Consider the following 19,609-nt stretch of genomic DNA (forward strand, 5'->3'; position numbering starts at 1 on the left):
CTTTTATAATTTATTTGTTAACTTCCGCATGATGACGTTCTATGAATGTTTTTCATTTAATTTTCACATCTTTAAAAATTTAAACTTAGTTACGTTAATACCCTTAGGGTGTTATAGTACTATGCATTGCCCGTGCATACCCCTGCGACAAAGCAAACCCATTATCCTATAAATAGTTTAGGTTTTTAAATTGTAAAAGATTTATTAGGTGGTGGAGGACCACCACACCATCCATGGTCTCAACCAATAAACATGGAACACATGAATAATTAAAAATATATTTAACAAATTAAGAGATATACTAAGTAACTACTCAATAAAAATTAATTATTTTATTTCTTAATTTAAGTAATCTTAATCAATTTAAAATATTAAATTATATACGTATCATATTATTATTAATTGGAATCATAAATATGATTGTTTTGAACTACCTAGTAATTTTTCCTTTTTAACGTGCTAAAACTCATTCAAGTCTTCACTCCAAAATCCTTTAAAATTATTTAGATACTAATATATAATAACTCTGTATATTATATTGCCTACCAAAAATAAATGTTACTATAATATAGCCAGAATAAGTAATTTTTTGGTCTGGAGTGTCCCTCAATGTCAAGATGACTAGTCTGGCTTAATGTGTGTATCTATCTTGGCGCAAGATAATTTTACACAGATTTAATTAAACACAAGATAAGTAATTAATTTATGCAATAATGACAACAGTTGAAATTTAGAAAAAAGAAAAGATACCCTTATAGAAGAGGATAACGTTAACCTAAAAAGAAAATTCTGTTTTTGGGTTAGGCATAGTCAAAAGAGCCTAAAAAACGTAAGGATGAGGTTGAAACCTTAGTTGTGTCCGTGTGTTCGAGTGCACCATCTTCGATGAGATTGCATGGGAGTGTTTCATTTCCATCTTCGCATCACCGCAAGAGCTAGGGCGGCTAGCTAGGAATCGTAGAAGAAGAAGAAGAAGAAGAAGAAGAAGAAGAAGAAGAAGAAGAAGAAGAAGAAGAAGAAGAAGAAGAAGAAGAAGAAGAAGAAGAAGAAGAAGAAGAAGAAGAAGGACCTAACCAAGAGCTTCTCTGCTCCTCCTCCTCCTTCTTGCGGTGGCCGGTGTAGTGCGGTGACAGACAACGACCACGACAATAATAATGTCTTCCCATGGTGGGACCACCACAACGCCACCACCCTTAAATGTCACCATGGTGGCTGTGGATAAAGACAAGAACAGTGGCTATGCCTTCCGTTGGACAATTAAACACATTGATAACCCAGTCATCATTGCAGTCCATGTCAAGCACAAAAACATTCCTCATCGTAGGTACCCTCATATCTTTACATGTCTAATTAATTTCATAAGTTTTAGATTAGGTTTTATAATTTTACGTTACATTATTTTATTTTTTTCTATGGACAAATATTAGTGTGTTAAAATGTTAATTTTGTTAGCAGAACAAATCGAATCTGTGATCTGTTTTTCTCTTATACTGTATCTCCATATTACGTTACATTATGTCGTGATATATATCTTCATTTGTGTGTGTGTGTGTTTTTTTTTTTTTGTTACTTATGTTTAACTATGCATGCAGATGAGGGCACCAACGTTTTTCCTCCCGACGAAGACGATATAGCACATGTTTTCAAACCCCTACGTCACATGTGTCATGGCAACATCGTATGTAATTGATATTTGAGCTGAAATTAATTTCTTGTTTAATTCGTTTAGTTAACCAATTTGAAGAAGATTTTAATAACATACTCAGAGTCTCAGGCATTGTAAATATACTGTTATCCCTGCACTTAAAAATTACTCGTCTTACATTTTAACTGTTTTTGTTTCCACATATTTTTCAATCTGTTTTAGCTTTTACAGTTTTGAATGGTCAAATTAAAATGGATTAAAAATATATATGTGTGTGGACTGAAATGAGTAATTTACTAAAACCTGAGAATTGTGTAAGTATAAGACACAAATGAATTAATAATTAAACTTTAGGAGTATTTTTGTTTAGAAGGTGAGAAATAATATTACAATAGAAATTTTATAGTTTGTTTGTGAGATCACACCTCTTATATTTTATTTTAATTTAACAAAATTTCTTCTAAATCAAACACACTTTAGATAAATATTATAAAAATTAATAAATTTATTGGTTATGAGAATCTATGATTGGATATCATAGTCTAAAAATTCTTTACACCCTTGGTGAATACACTATTTATTCATAAAAATAAATGATCATTTTTGTGATTTTGCACTCTCATTTCTGTCGTATTCAATCAAATGGTGTTGGTGATTTTTTTTTTATTTTTAAATCGTGTTGGTGATGATACTTGATACTTGAAACTTTCAGGTTATGTTGAAAGAAGCCGTAATCGATGATAGTGATGTTGTCAAAGGAATTGTGGAATATGCACAGAGAAATCGCGTCAATACTATAGTCGTTGGTGCAACTCACTCGTGTAAGAGTACTTTGGCACGAACTCTGAACCTGAGGAGTGGAAGCAAGTTAAGTGTTGATATTAATTTTTTAATATAACCTTAGTCCTCTTAAAATTTGGCCATTTGCATGCATGACAATTTTATGTTTCCTTTGCATGTACAAATATATATATATATATATATATATATATATATATATATATATATATATATATATATATATATATATATATATATATATATATATGTATGTATTATGTAATGTGTTAAAGTTTCTTGGTGGTTAAGTTGTCTCAGAAAATGTAAAGGCCATCACGATGTGTCAACAGGCGTGATGAAATCAGCACCAGATTATAGTTCAGTGTACGTAATTTCAAAAGGGAAGATAGTGGGAGCTCGACCAGCAATACGCCCAATGATAAACGTGGTTGCGCCACCAAAAGAAAATGTAGTAAGGTGCCGCACAATTAAAACTTATGAGTAGCTTTCAAATTGCCATATACATTATTACATGCCATGCTGAAATATATAAGTAATGAGGAAACAATGTATATAATATACTATCTAACTCAGTTGATTAAACAGTATACATAAAATGTTAACTTAGTAAACTATCTAGTATCTAGTTTGATTAATATAGATAAATAAAAAAACTCATAAAGAAGAAACATAAACATACTCTTCTAAATGTGAAAAATATATCGGATTAATATTAATTATTAGTCTAAAATTAAAATATAAAGTATAAATTTTTTTAGACTAGTCTCTGAATATATTATTATTAGTATTATTCTATCGAATGTTAATATGTTCCAATATAAATTTACAAATTTTTTCTATTTTATTCTTATTTAGTAATAAGTTTTATATTATAGTCCAATTGTAAATAATTAAATATAATAAATTTGTTAATTTTTATAATAATTATGTTAAAAGTCATAATAACAACTATTTGTAAAATCATATTTGCGATAATTTTTAATTAATTGACACAGTACATAAAAATTAAACTCACAAGTAAAAAGGGGTCTTTAATCTTTTTCATATTTTGGTTTGGCTACAATGAAAACAGGACACATTCACATAGAAGAGGGAGCACCAATGGAAGATCAGAAAGATCAACTCTACTTGAAATGCCAAGGTGTTCTTCAGCTGGTCAGTCAACGAATCAGAGGTCACTATTTAGCCCCAGCTCGGTTGAAAGTGATTCTCCATCAGATTCCTTAGTATGTGTCCCAAAAAAATGAGTTTATCATAAATTAGATTTTTTTCGATAGATATTAATTATTAATTATTAGTATTTTATTAGCGAAGGAAATCAAATTTAGGATTTTTTTCACCCTTCCTTTTTCTTTTAGTACCAAACCAACCTTATAACTCCTCATAAATTGGATTATCTTTGTTGTAAAACTAGAACCATTATGTGGTCAAGTTAATATGGTAAATTTAAGTGGTAAATTTTTTTGGCTATGGAATATTTACTGTTTTACTTCATTCCAGGGAGATTTGGAAGCTGCGATGAAAATGTTGAGGCTCAAATTGAAGCAAACTATGGACATGTACAGCTCAGCCCAAAACAAGGTGATGTAAATTATGTGATTACTGTAGGAAGAAACCTCTAGTTATGTCCTCATTCAACACATCATGCATAGAAAAAAAAAAAAAAAAACTTACCCTTAAAATGATTTACATATTGTAATGCAAAAAAACCACACCTATTACTCCTTCTCTGTAAAATGGTACTACTATGTGATATGAATAAGAAGGGCAAAATATGTTTTTATTTCCCAAAATATTTTGAAATGTTGCTTTAGTCTTTATAAAAATTTGATACATTTTTATTTCCTATATTTATCCAGAAACATGTTTTTTTTTTTATTATTCTTGATGAAGGACTAAAACCATATCAATTTTTGGTAAATGCAGGGACTAATTAAAAATGTATTAAATTTTAATAGGGACTAAATCAAATATTTTAAAATATTTTTGAGAACCAACAAAAACATGTTTATCCTCAAATAAGAAAATAAGGATAGTGACTAATGGAGCTTGAGTATCATACTTTGATGAAATCAAAATGAAGTGTTAAATGAAACAACTCAAAGGGTGTTGTGCAATACATATTGGCAGGCTAAGGAGATTAACCAATGGAAGGAGGAACGTATATCTGAGGAAGCTACTAAGTTGCCTAAAGAGGCAGCTCTAGAACCGGTAGAAATGGAGAAAGTTAAAGCTCAAGCTGCCTTGGAAGCAGCTGAGGAAGCCATTAAGATGGTTGAAAAGGAAGCACAAAAAAGATTTCAGTTAGAGGTCAAGGCTAGGAGAGAGGCACAAGAGAAGGATAGAACATTAAATCGGTTGATCAACAACGATACTAGGTACAGAAAATACAGCATAAAGGATATTGAAGAGGCTACTCAAAAGTTCTCTCCATCATTGAAAGTAGGTGAAGGTGGATATGGACCTGTGTTTAGAGGCCAACTTGATCACACTCCGGTTGCAATCAAAATTTTAAACCCTGAAGCTTCGCATGGAAGGAGGCAGTTCCAACAAGAGGTATGATATGTGTTAGAGTCCACAGTTTAGAGGGGAGAAAAGAGGAAAAAGTAAGAATGTTGAAAGTGAATTTTACTCAAATGAGAAAATCTGTTTACATGAGTACATTGTGGCTTATATTAAAATCTTTAATTGGTTGATGGTATAAAAGTATATACACTGACAGTGCATGAAAATTAACCTCTTTTTAGTAACTTGAACACTTAGAAATGTTTTCAAAGCTAATATGCAACTTTGCATGCTCTAACAATTATGCTTTACATGCAAAATTCAACGTCCAAGTGCCTCTCCTTAGAAGAATAACATGTATAAATATAATTACTGACTTCTCTTTCTCAAAACAATGATTATCTTTCATTACTTTTGCTAGAAACTTCTGAATTCTGCAAGATTATGCTTAGAATTAACTTAGAATGTATTGATAGCATAACGGTTTTATGCAAGAAGTTGAATTTTTGGGCATGGTCGGTGTAAAAATCATTTTTACAATGTCATTCAATCATGTTTTGCCATGTAAGGTTGTTGACTTATAGCGTATCAAAATTAAACTCTTGTATTTATGCAATCTTCACAAAATATATTTTCCTTCTGACATGTGTAGGTTGAGATATTATGCAGCATAAGGCATCCTAACATGGTCCTCCTCCTTGGTGCGTGTCCTGAGTACGGATGCTTAGTGTATGAGTACTTGGAGAATGGCAGCTTAGAAGATAGATTGTTGATGAAAAATAATAGCCCTCCAATTCCATGGTGGAAACGTTTTGAAATAGCTGCTGAAATTGCAACTGCACTCCTTTTCCTTCACCAAACAAAGCCAGAGCCAATTGTGCACCGGGACCTTAAACCCTCCAACATTCTGTTGGACAAGAACTTTGTGAGCAAAATAAGTGATGTAGGCCTTGCAAGATTAGTTCCACCTTCTGTGGCTGATTCTGTCACACAATATCACTTGACTGCAGCTGCTGGAACCTTTTGTTACATTGATCCTGAGTACCAACAAACAGGAAGGTTAACAAAAAAATCAGACATTTATTCCTTGGGGATAATGCTACTACAAATCATCACAGCCAAGCCTCCAATGGGGCTTGCACACCACGTTAAGAGGGCAATTGAGAAGGAAACATTCTCAGAAATGCTTGATATTATGATCAGTGATGTGCCACTGGAAGAGGCTCTAGCATTTGCCAAACTCTCATTGAGTTGTGCAGAGCTCAGCAAAAAGGACAGGCCTGATCTTGCAACAGTTGTGGTGCCGGAGCTTAACCGTTTAAGGGACTTTGGATTGACATTTCAGAAAAATTAGAACCGTAGCCACCCTCCACACTCTCTCACGCATGAAGTCGGCGATTAAGTACTTAAAATAGGGGTTCCATGTTGGTATGTTGGCTCACCTGCCATGTTTGTTTTGTGTAGAGACATTTGCTCCAACTAACTTCTCTGCAGCACGCATTGTTGTTGTGTTGTGAATGCAAGTTTCCAACAGTTTTCTTCTAATGGAAGAGTTCCTTTAATCCAATTAGATGCCTGGTAGTCCAAGTTTGGAAAGTAAGATTGTGATGTAAAAGATAAGAAACATAACTTGTAAACTACATTACTCTTATCGGTGTAAAATACTTTTAACAAATCAGCAATCATCAAGACTTTTATAGTAGTTACTAGTTACTTATAATGTTGAAAAACTTATCTTACATGCTGATTTGTGATTGAATGATAGTGTAAAAACTCTTTACATTGTCAATGCTTAAACTATTAACTCTAAACTTATCTATGCTAGTGTAGACTTGAGTTGTATATAGGAGGGTAGTCAAGTTTTCACATAAGATCTTAAGTAGCTAACACAGTGCCACAAAGTTGATGTTAAATGATGTTAAAGAGACTCTATAGTTAGAGAATATCTTGTGATACTTAAAAGGTGGAATGCTTTGGTACTGTTTGTAATGAGAACAATAGACATAAGCTGTCATAGATATTCATAGCAAGTTATGTTTCATTCATGTAGTGTATGTGGCCATAGTGTCATAGCTTCCATTATACTTGATTATTATTATTATTGTAGCAAGAATTTGCGGGAAAACTCACAAGTGAAGAGGTGGCTCAGAATCTTTAGCTTGCAAAGTAAAGTATAAACTAATCAGCACATATATGAAGTAATACTTTGAAACCAGAATTGAACCACGTAAAGATGGATTGCGTTTGGAGAAAGGTATAGGAAAAAGAAAAAGATTGTAAAAAGAAGCTTTGCTTCGGACCATGAAAATGAAGTGCATATTTACAACATCCAAAATTCAAGGAAACAATAATTTTAGTAATGGCTGGTGCCTGGTGTTCTACTGTTCCGTTGTTATTTTATCCTGTGGTCGAGTCCCCTAATTCTATCATTATAGTATATAAACATCATATTAAAATAACTCAAAAATGAAACAAGAAGGTCCAATATGAAGGGAAAATTACTTAATTTTTTTAACATATATGTTTTCTTTGCTGGAAAAGATAAAAAAAAAAAACATTAGTTTCAGACTCATTAGTGGATTTATGATGTATGTTTGGCAAGACCCTTGTATTAAATTATTCAAGTGAAATGACTTCATTGTCTTCTGCAACACTCAGTTCTAAACTTTTGTTTAATTATATTAACTAATCGGTAATAGATACATCAAAGTAAAATGACCATAGTCATTGGCAAATGACAATGTATAATGAGGGTATAAATCTGATAAACTACTTTATGAGCCAAAATAAAGTATGAGAATAAATACTTTTCCACCAAGGACCACATCCCGTCCTTAAGGAAGCATAAAAGAATATAACTCAAACTTCTAAGTTCCAAAAAGCCAAAAGTACGCTAGAGGGAGAATATAATTCACCTATTCCCCCATTAATTCTATCTATATAATCACTCAGCCAAAGCCAACTTTTCTGACACATGGTTCACTAGAACATGCACATACCTTCCTTGCTCCTCCAAGCTCAACCTACTTTAGCTCAAATGGGTCATATCATGAATAAAGGATTCACACAAAAAAGTTATTGGTTTCCATGGATCACAAAAGTTGGATTTATGGTGCTGGCCTCGTGTGCCTGCATGGTGACATCAGAGGAAAAAATTGAAGACCCTTTAAGTGGTTCATTGTGCATTAGTGAATGTGCTACATGTCCTACAATATGTTCACAACCCCCTCCTCCATCACTTGCAACAACATTTTCAAATCATCCACCTCCTTCTTCACCTCTAACACCAGAATCACACATTCCCTCTCCTCCACAACACACAACAACATCATCAGTTCCACCCCCTCCTCCACTCTTAACATCATACCCTTCCCCTCCTTCTTCACTCTTGACATCAAATCCACCCCCTCCTCCACTCTTAACATCATTTCAACCACCTCCTCCACTTTTAATATCATATGATCCACCACCTTCTCCACTCCTAACATACCCTCCACCCTCACTTGTGCTACCACCACCAACAAAGCCTTCACAACCTCCACCATCACTAGTGCTACCACCACCATCAAAGCCTTCACAAACTCCTCCATTAGGAACTGCTCCTCCTCCACCTTTGAAATCCAACAACCCTTCTTCATCAGGTTCAGGACAGCCTACAGTGATTTCTGGACCTAATAACTATCCTTATTACTATTATTATGCCTCAGCTACATCTTCCTTTTCTGTTCATGTTATACCTTTCTTCCTCTTGGTGTCCTTCCTTCATGGAGTATTCTTTTGATGGTAAGTAATAAACAAGTATATATACGTATAGTGTACAGCAATGTTGTATAGAAATGCTGGATTATTTGTTGGGAAAATGCAGGGTATATCATATAAGTAATTACTATAGAAGTTAGGAGAAATCCTTTGTAAATTGCGTCAAAATCAAGTTTATTATTGATTGATTGATTTTTTTTTTTTATGTTATACATAGAATCTTGTATTTTATATTTGTTTTTACCCAAGCTATGAGAGTTATGTACAGAAAGTAAAAGCCTAATTAATGTTAAGAAATAATTGCTGGTTTCGTTTGAGCAAGCAAACGGATAAAACGCTTTTGAGTTTTAGATATGTAATGAGTATCATGATGTGAAACAAGGATTAGCATGTGAAAATAATCTTGATAATACCAGTTTATCCACATTTTTTATTATTGATAATGAATATTGAATCTTGATAATGAACATTATTATTGTGTTGTTTTCTATTGAACACATATATGCATGATTTCATACTTTGAAGAATTAGTGTATGTTTAGATTAAAATTGACAAACTTAATTTTGGAGTAGTTCTCATTTTGCAAACTGAGTTTGTAAAAGAAACCTTGGTCTTGTTTTTATAGAACTTAGTTTCAGGTAAAATACAAGTGTGCAAACATACATTTAAAGTAACAAACCATGTCACAAAATTAAGTTTACTCCCCCAAATTGAGTTTGGAGCACCCCAACCAAAATCTAAATATATCCTTAGTCTTTGACTCTAGTTAGAAAATATCTTAGTTTCAACATAATAATAATAATAATAAGGGGCATAAAACCAAGGTAGATGTAATTTGGACGTAACTAAGCATGTAATTAACTTCAAAGGAAGTCAGCATAGTTATCTCTATTAGATAAATTACATATAACTTATTTGGTATGGTTGAAAACTTGAAATGGTAGAGCAAGAAAAATGTTATTTCCAAATCCGTTAAACATTTCTTAAAGCATAATAAGGTGCATCTGTCGATGGTTATTTTGTCAAACGTAAAAACGAAGGAAAGACATTTTAGGTAAACATTAGGGGTGGGTAAGTGGGTCGGCCCGCCCCATGTAAGGTCCGCCCGCATAAGCCTGTATTGACAGCGGACTGGGCCAGTCCGCCCCGCTTTTTACACGGATCAAATAAATTGGTTCGTCCCCGCCCCACGGACTCCATGGATCAAACGGGCCGGTCCGCGGGCCTAATTTTAAAAGAATTTTAATTTTAATAAAAATACAATATAATCAAATTAAGTTCAATACAGATGTAAATAAAATCTCAATAATTAGTCAATTACATCAATAAAATAAATCATGTCTTAACAAAAGAAAATCCAAGCAATAAATCTAAAATATGAAATTTAAACATCTCCAACAACAAATGATTCCATATTTGAAGTAGCTTGAGCTTTCTCCATCTCCACATTTAAGAGTACAACAACAATGAATTTGTCCCAACAAAAATAAGATAAAAACAAATTCTAGAGAGAGAAGAGATGAAATTTGCGTGGTGACGCAGTGGTGGGCTGAGATTGTGCCGCTGTGGTGTGTCGCGTGACTGTGTGAGTGTGAGTCGCGTTTTGTTTACCTTGTAACAGAAAGAGTCGAGTCGTATGACTTGCGCGCATGCGTAAGTGTGTGGTGGAGAAAAACCGTGAAGAGAAAAAGTGTTTTTAGCCTGCTAAATATGATGTGAACTATTTTTTATAATAAAAATATATTCAAATATCTTTAAAAATATTTATTTAACAATTATTTTTAGCTTAAATAATAAGAATTTATATTTTTATTATTTATGCCTTGCAGATATGAAAATGATAGATTAAAAGAAAAAAAGATTAAGAAAATATCAAAAAGGAATATTTTTAACATGTTATTACTTATCTTTTTTATCTTAATCTTTTATTTCAGTTATCTTTTATTTTTTTATCTTATCCTTTTTTATCTTTATCATTTTTTAATTTAAATCTTTTATTTTTATCTTTAAATCTTTATCTTATCTAATATATTTCTTTATCTATTATTTTGAAATAAAAGTTTAAAGTGAAAAAGAGAAAATCAAACATAATATAATTGGATCAGGATCACACAAATCAAACCTAATGCGAGTTACGGGAATGCGGACCCCGCGGGCCAAACCCAGATAATCCGCGGATTAAGCGGGGTGGGCCCAAAAATATGACATAATCATGTACCGTTTAAAAAAATTGGTCCGTAACCCGCGCGGACCATGGGTCCCGTGGACCAGTCCATGGATCTGGACCCGTTTACCCACCCCTAATAAACATGTTGTATAGACTTTTGTATCCAAGTTTGTTTTTTTCATGTTCTCTTAGTTAGTTTCTCATGTAGATCATGACTGTTAATATTTTCATAATAGAAACAAAAATAATGATACGGGGATGAAAATGAATAATGTTGGAGGTAAAATTATAGATTTGTCTTCATTTTTTATTTTCAAATTATGAGAAAGGATGTTTAGTTTGTTGTTGATTTATTGGGTTTCATTGTATTTACCGATTTATATTGTGTTAATTTGTTAATGTTTTATTGGTCAATCGCAATTGCTCTAGCCAAAGGTTTATCTCAATAAAAAATACATTCTTCGCTTTGTTGAAAAGAAAAGAAAAGCAATTATGGATAACTTATTATAACTAGACACGGACCCCTGCGATGCGTTATGTTTATTAGGAAATAAAAAAAGGAAATATAACACGGAAGAAAGTATTTTAAACGTTGTTAAAGAGATAATAGTTTTTTTATATTTGAAAAGTGTTCCATAAACACCCATTATGCTATAAGATACCTAGCGAGATAAACAAAAAAAGGAATAATAGAATATATGAATGAATCAAATAATCCTAAAAATTAAAAGAATAGATGTTAGTTTTAAATTTAAAACAACATGATTACTTAATAATGCATGAAACTAAAGTATGTAACATGATTTAAAAAATACACAGGTACAATTTTAGAGTTCATGACTAGTTTATTATTGAAAAATTTAGTATGGTTCAAGTATTTTTTATAAGCAAATATATTTTTAAGAAGTGATTAGATTTTTTTTTTTAAGGAAGGAAGTGGTTAGATCAATTTACTAAAAACTAATATTCCCTTGTAGTCACTTTATTTTAAACCTTGATAAACAATAAGTTATAGGTAATATAAAAAAGTAGGAATGTGAAATTGATTTAATTTTATCAATTTGTTGTCATACCTTTCAAAGAGTATAATTCTAATTCTCAAAATATGAGAACAAATAAAACATTGAAATTAATGTTAAAAATTCATGAATCATGGAATGAAGTTTTCCTGAAAGATCCATAACAGTCCATCCCCAATATGAGTCATTTATTTTTAGATGCTCCATTAACACAACTTCAAAGTTTTTTCTCCTCTGAAAACAAAACAAAAATAATAAATAACGTGTAAAAAGAAAATAAAAAATAGATAAGAAACAAGTTATAAATAGTATAAAAAAAGTAAAAATGTGAAACTGATTTAATTTTATCAATTTGTTATCATATCTTTCAAAGAATATAATTCTAATTCTCAAAGTACGAAAGCAAATAAAACATTGAAACTAATGTTAGAAATTCATGAAGCATGAATTAGATGAACAAAAAAAATTAAAATAAATAAAATATTTTAAAAAAATAAATATAATTAAACCTTAATATAAAGAGACGTGTGACTATCAAAAGCAAAGGGGTGGATAAAAAAATAGTTAGAGTCATGACTCATATATAGATAGATAGAGTGACTATCAAAAGCAAAGGGGCGGATAAAAAAATAGTTAGAGTCATGGCTCTTATATATAGATAGATTGAATAAATGAGAATGAAGAGGTTAAGAATTATTGGTAGTAACTTACGTTTAAAGAATGATTGGGTGAGAATGAAAAAGTTAGGAGTTAGGGGGAGTAAGTTATATCTAAGGAGTAACAATTTTAATATGGTAAGTTACATCTAATTAATGGATCTAAGTAATGTACTACTAAAAAAATCATTTTTCACGACAATCCCCTTAAAACCGTCTTAAAATATAAGACGGTGACAATTTCATAAATACCATGCTTTTAAACGAAGATGGGTTTTTAAAAAATCGTATTGGAATGAAGTCTTCGACGACGGTTAGTTAAAAAATCGTCTTAGAAAAACTAGTAGGAAAAAAATCAGTGCCATTTTTATAATTAAGGCAAAGTTATTTAAAACGATTTTTGAATACAGTCTTTAAATTTATGCATATGTTCCATAATTTTGACATTGTCTCTTTAAATTTATGCATATGTTCCATAATTTTGACATTGTCTCTACACATGAAGCCCTCCCTCTCGTGCCCTGGTGTCACTCTCGCGCCCCTACCTCACTCTCATGCCCTAGCCTCGCTCCATTGCGACCTACAACTTTGCGTGACTCTTCGATTCTACATCACTCTCGTCGATCGGTCGATGAGCTTCCCTTTTGCTTTGCTTATGTGCTCATGACAAATATATAGCTACTATTGCTTGTTTTTAATGCTATAACTATATGAGCAATATAGTATGGAAAGTTAATTTGTATTTTCCTTATTTTATATACCCTACATCCGATGAGGTGTTGTTTTGTTCTTTATGAGGATTGAAATTTCCTCCATTTTTTGATTGTAGGGATCCAACACACAACATTTCTCCTCTTAGCTCCTCCCTTAATGATTCATCTCCTGTTGATTGCTTGCTTTCTTTGAGAGGGCCCAACGTGCATTCTCTCACATAATTTCTCTCCAGCAAATACCAATTATAGGATTATTCATTGTTAGTGGAAGTCCATCAAACATGCATTGTTTTGTTCCCCATTTTCTATCACAAAAATAAAGCCCTATTTTGATTTTCAAAACCTTTCTCTATTTTAGTTTTATTATTATATCTCCCTGCTTCAGTTCCATTACAAGTGAATGACGAATTTATAGAGACAAACAATATGGTATTTAAAAGAAATGAATTTGAATTATAGATGAGAATTCATACTACATCATGTTAGGATTGGAATTCCTCATCATCAAATAGAGAGAAAGAATATAAGAAAACACGATGAAAAAATAATAAATCTTGCACTTTGATATGTCAAATCTGCAGATTCACCTCTTAGAGGGTCACAAAAGGGAGACCCGGAGAGAATCTTTGGTTTCTAAGTGTTAAAAATTGTTTATGTCTAAGTTGGAATGCTATTATAACATTTTCACATTGTTCTTGCGTTAACAACACTATAGTATGTGTTATAATGTTGTATGTACCACAAAATTAAGCATTATTCTAACTTTCTAATGTTATCGCGTCTGACTCGATGATACAAAAAACATTTTTGGTGAGTCATTTGGTATATATGGCTAATGTGTCTATAACTTAAGTGAGCATAGGGAGTCTTGTGGTTTGATACAAGGTTTTCAAATTGTGAACAATATGCAGAATTTGGATTTATAATACTCTGACTAGTTGACCTTCGAGGTTTCCACTAAAAACATTTTTGACCCTCCTTAAAATGTTCATAAACATAATTGTATGATGAGTGGGATGCAGGTTTTTACACAGTACTGTGTCCTATATTTTTTTTATAAGCATATATTTTGATATATTAGATGGTGATTTGCGAGTGTGCAATTGGTGGCTAGCTTCTCTTATAAGCATATAATATATGGCTACTTAACACTACAAGAAAAATGACCTATGCTTACAGACGCCTTTTTTCTACAGATATTAATTAGTGTAGGTAAATCTCAAAAATACTTCTACCTACAAGTGACTAATGTAGGTAAAACTCAACCATTTGTACCAACCATTATTTGGTGTAAGTAAATTCATTAAAATTGAAAAAAGACTTCTACCTACAATTACATTGTGTAGGTAAAACTCCAAAAAACTTGTGCCTATGGTTGATTAGTGTAGGTAAAACTCAAAAAAATTACTACCTACAAAAGCACAGTGTAGGCAAAATTCTAAAAAACTTATACCTACAATTATGTGATGTAGATAAAACTTCATAAAACATGTGCCTATAATTGGTTGATGTAGGTATAACCTCAAAAGTCTTATACATATAATTGTTGGTGTAGGTAAAACTCTTTAAGACGGTTTAAATTTGAATACTAGTCTCTTGTTTTTTTAGTAAATACTCAATATCACAAAATAACCATTCAATTTAAATTAATTTTTAGTTAATAATTGTTTAAAATTTTAAAGATAAAATATATTAATTAGTAATATTAAATTTTAATTTAGATTAACATTATTTTTATGGATTAATTTAGATTAACATTATTTTTTATGGCAATTTCTTGTTAGTTTCAGAAATCATATTCATTTTATCTTGAAATCAAACTCCAAAATGACCACAAGCCTTTGGATTATGGACCGGGCCGGGTATTTTAGTCAAATCCACTTCAATCTCCGTTTAAACCCTGCCACTCCGTTTTTTCTCTTCTTCTCGTGCTTCGGCGGAAATCGGCTTAGCTCTTCGACCGGTTAGTGCCACGGAACCAGTTTCACTTTCGGGTCTGTAATCTAGGGTTTGAATTCGAAGAGGAAAACACTAATTTGTCTCTTCTTTTTGTTAATTAGAACGAATTTGTCCTTTTCTGCTTCAATCTTCGTCGTTTTTCTTAATAATGTTCTTGTTTTCATTGTTTTTCTTTTTCCGAAAGACAAGCTGTTTGGTGCCTGTTGGGTGATTCTGAGACTTTTTTCTCTGGTAAATTTGAATTGGTGTTCCATTTATTTTTTTTAAATTGTTTTGAGGTGGTGAGGGTGAAGGTTTTATGTTTTATCTAGAGGATGATTTGAATCTTGTGATTTGTGAAGCACGTAGTCAATTGCTGAATACAATGTGATTGTGAGAAGTTCTTCTTGGAAGATGTGGATCTTCCTTGCTAATCAGTTGTGTTTAGCTTGCAACGATTTCAATTTGTTGTTTATCCTGTTAGTTTGGAAATGTTTCAGCTGCATTTTGAATTTTCTCTTTATTTTGTTAGTTTTCTGGTGATACTGATTTTGAGGAAGCTTGCTAAATCTGGTTTTGTGGAAGATTTTAGTCTGGCTTGTTTTTGGTGTTGTTACTCTACACAACCTTTTTTCATCAGCTATTTGGTATTGTCAGTTTTTCCTTTTGGTTTTGGAGATTTTTATGTTTTCTCTTCTGTTTTGAGGATACATTTTGTCTTTTCTGTGCTTTTATACTTTATTGTCAATAGTGTTTTATTTCTATTTTAGAAAATTGACCTGATTTGAAAACGTTGACTCCCAAATATCCTGGTATTTAACATGGATTTGAGTCTTTGTTGTTACTTGTTGACACTAGGCATTGCTAGCAGAATTATAATTTTATGGAGGTCATTTTAGGGTAAAATAGGATTAACTATGGTTGCACCACGTTAGCTCTTTGGAGTCAAGGTACGCATTACATAAATTCTGCCACACACATAACTATGGTTGCACCTCAGGAACGTGACAAGCTATTTTGATTCAGCTAAGCAGCTTGTGAATGGGATTCCCTTGCCACTAGATCTTGGATCCAACATTGATGATGTAAAAGTGAAAGTCACCACGGCTGCTGATTCTCTCTCCAAGAAGGCTAAAGAAAATTCAAGGATGATACACAAAGTCATAGATGGAGTGTAAGTACACGAATTTAGATGTTTCATTTGGTTTATGAATATATTTTTTTGCTGATTAATTAACATTGCTTGTTGTGATCATCTGCAGGAGACTGGCTCTTGTTACTGTTGCTGTTGTTATGATCTTTGTTGCATTTCTCGGATTGTGTATGTTTGATTTTGGTTTTGTCTTTTTTATTTTTCTTACTCTATACTAAATGTTAACCAAATCATATGAACTTGATTTAATTTTTGCAGTATTTTCTTTACTTGCTTTGTCGTGTCCTGTATACTCGTAAGTTGAATTCATTTCATTTCCTTCACTCTGATAGATTTGTCTCCCGTTAAGTTTCTATCGGTAAAAGATGTTCTTTTTTCTTTTTATCGTGGCTGCAGCTTGGTGGTTATTGGATGGATTCTTGTTACAGGCACCTTGTTACTTTGTGCTGCATTTCTATTTGTCCCTAAGTAAGTTCCTATATATTGCTTGGAGTCAATTGTTCAACTTCATGAAATCAATACAAAGCTTGTAATGGATAGATAATTGGATCGAATTAATGAATTCATTAACTAATGTTACACTTGCATATATGCATATGTATATTTTTGAACTAAAAAATAGTAGTAATGTATAAGATCATAGGGCAGAGTAATTGGTGTGTTGGGTTGGAGTTAGCTGGAGCTGGGTTTCTTGTGTGGTGTGTTGGTGTTATGGCTGAGGGATGAAGAAAGATAAGGTGTCTCTCCGACTCCGAATAATGGGAAGAAGCTAAAGGACGAAAGCGATTTTTGACGGTTTGCATTAATTCTACTTTCCTTCTTTTTTTTTTCCATTAAAAAATAGTCAATGATCCTGCTAAAGAAAATAAATAAATAAACAGTCCATAATTAGTCATTTTAGTTCCTTCGGAATCTATAATAGAAGTTAATTAATGACTTCTTTAAAAAAAATATTATTTTGATGTATCTTATGTGATTTTGAATTCTTTAGAATTAAAAAGAATTATTTATATAAACAATTATTATTTATACGTTGTTTAACTTTTTGTATTAAATATATATAATAAAAGAAATATAATATTTAAGTTAACAAAAGTTTCTCATCCCAAAAAAAAGAAATCATTTGATGTCTTGTTCAGGGAAAATAGCTATTTGTATTGATTGCTTTTGTTCTTCTGAAATTAATGTACATTTTTAGTCTGACACTCCGACCACAGACTTCTCAATGATTTATAAACTTTATGGAACTTAAGTATCACTTAATCCCTATTACTAATTTCCCCTGTTCATTATTCTTTATAGAATTTTATAGATGGCCAGGTTTATCAGCAGAGAACCTTTAGTTTCCATTGCTGATCTTACCCTTTTCATTTATGAAGAATTGGCTGTAAATGTCCATTACATGGAATGCTTTGGTTCCTTTGCTCCCATAAGAGGTTTGACTGAAGATGGGAGCCAAGCCCAATGGTTTGTAGATGGACAGGCAACATTTGAAGCAATTGCGACTTCAATTCAAGATGCAAAGTCAGTTGTTCACCAATAATTTACACACACACACACACACACACACACACACACACACACACACACACACACACACACACACACACACACACACACACACACACACACACACACACACACACACACAAACACACACATATATATATTGGTTTCCTAATTCAATTTTAATAATAAGAGAATGCAAATCGGTTGCAGATCTTCATTACGGGTTGGTGGTTGTGCCTAGAGCTATATCTGAGACGGCCTTTTGATAGCTTTTCTACCTCTCGGTTAGATTCGTTACTAGAAGAAAAGGCTAACCAAGGGGTTCAAGTATGCCTACTATTCTCATCAATACATTCAAGCTTGTTTGTGTTCATCTTAGAAGATTTAATTCTTTATAAGATTGATTTACAATAAAGAGAATAATGCTTATGCCATTAAATGATCCAACAGATCTATGTGCTTCTCTACAAGGAGGTTTCTCTAGCTTTAAAAATCAACAGCTTGTACAATATGAGAAGACTGTTAAAAATTCATGAGAATGTGAGGGTATTACGCTATCCTGATCATTTTGCTGCTCGTGTGTTGCAAATTTAATTTCACAGGGTTCAATTCTAGGTGTTGAGGTCCACGTTTCTAGAAAATCATATTCTACTCAACTGGTTGTCATGGAAGATGAGAATGGGAACCAAAATTCTGCGCCACCTCAAAACGAAGGGTTTCTCATCCCGAATGTATTTACTTTAACTATACCGCAGGTTAATGAATAGCTTAATACGTAGCTTTTGATTTCGTGAATAGTTTGGTTGAGTTTTCTTGTTGTGGTACTGATTTTGATTGGATTCTTACTGGTTTGTGGTAGGTTGATGGAGGTTCCAATTTATCAATTAAAGTTTGGTGGTCATAATAACTTCTCAATTTGAAACTTTTATATAAAAGTTATTGTGAACATAATAATAAGAATTCTGACTTTGAAAGTGCTTTTGCAATGCTCAAAATCTTGAGAAGCAGTTCTCAATTTTTGTTGTTGCCTTTTGGTATAATAAAGTTGTTTTGGACACTATTGATCATGATAGGGACACAAATGTTACTCTTCACTGTTACCATCAACTAACTAGTGCTAACTTATGTTTTGAAATTATTAATATGAGGGATCATAATATTCATTTCATTTTATCTTTTTGTAAATAGTTATGAGTATTATTATTTTCCATTTCGGGAAAATTAGACTATCATAATATTTGAATTTATGATAGTCTAATTTTTGTAAATAGTTATGAGTATTATTATTTTTGTAAATAGTTATGAGTGTTATGGAATGCATTTGTATAGAAATTGAAATGAACACTTTTTCAAATTTATGTTTCCCTTCCACTCCCAATCCCCTATTTAGAACCTTGGCAAGCAATCAAGTAATTTTATTCATTGTTCACTTTAATGTGGATTGATTTTTCAGGACTTGTCTCATCTTTTCCTTGCCAAGGCAATCAAGTAATTTTATTCATTGTTCACCACCTCTCTCATCCCCTCTTCCTTTGAGCCAAAGCAAAAGTATGAAAAATAAAATGAGGTATTTAATTTGGGTACTATAAAAAAGTAATAACTTTCATTTGCTCGAGTCACATTTTTAATTCTGATAGCTGCTGAAGGAAGTACCTGTTTCTATTTAAATGTTTTATTTGAGAATACATGCTACAGGACATCCCTTCATTGGTGCATGATGGTTAGTACTTGCAGTTTGAGTTA

At 32.1% G+C, this 19,609-nt stretch overlaps 1 protein-coding gene across 1 annotated transcript; it reads left to right on the forward strand.

The window, feature by feature from the left end:
* The first annotated feature begins 2,749 nt into the window (after nt 1–2,749).
* LOC100783597 (U-box domain-containing protein 52) lies at nt 2,750–6,565 on the forward strand. The gene is made up of 5 exons (XM_041011461.1): nt 2,750–2,902; nt 3,519–3,672; nt 3,947–4,027; nt 4,577–5,002; nt 5,604–6,565. The coding sequence occupies exons 1-5, from the start codon at nt 2,781–2,783 to the stop codon at nt 6,303–6,305; spliced, it is 1,485 nt and encodes a 494-aa protein (XP_040867395.1). The 5' UTR covers nt 2,750–2,780; the 3' UTR covers nt 6,306–6,565.
* Nucleotides 6,566–19,609: the final 13,044 nt, after the last annotated feature.

Source organism: Glycine max, chromosome 17 (genome assembly GCF_000004515.6).
Source record: "Glycine max cultivar Williams 82 chromosome 17, Glycine_max_v4.0, whole genome shotgun sequence".
In the NCBI taxonomy this organism is placed as follows: domain Eukaryota; kingdom Viridiplantae; phylum Streptophyta; class Magnoliopsida; order Fabales; family Fabaceae; genus Glycine; species Glycine max.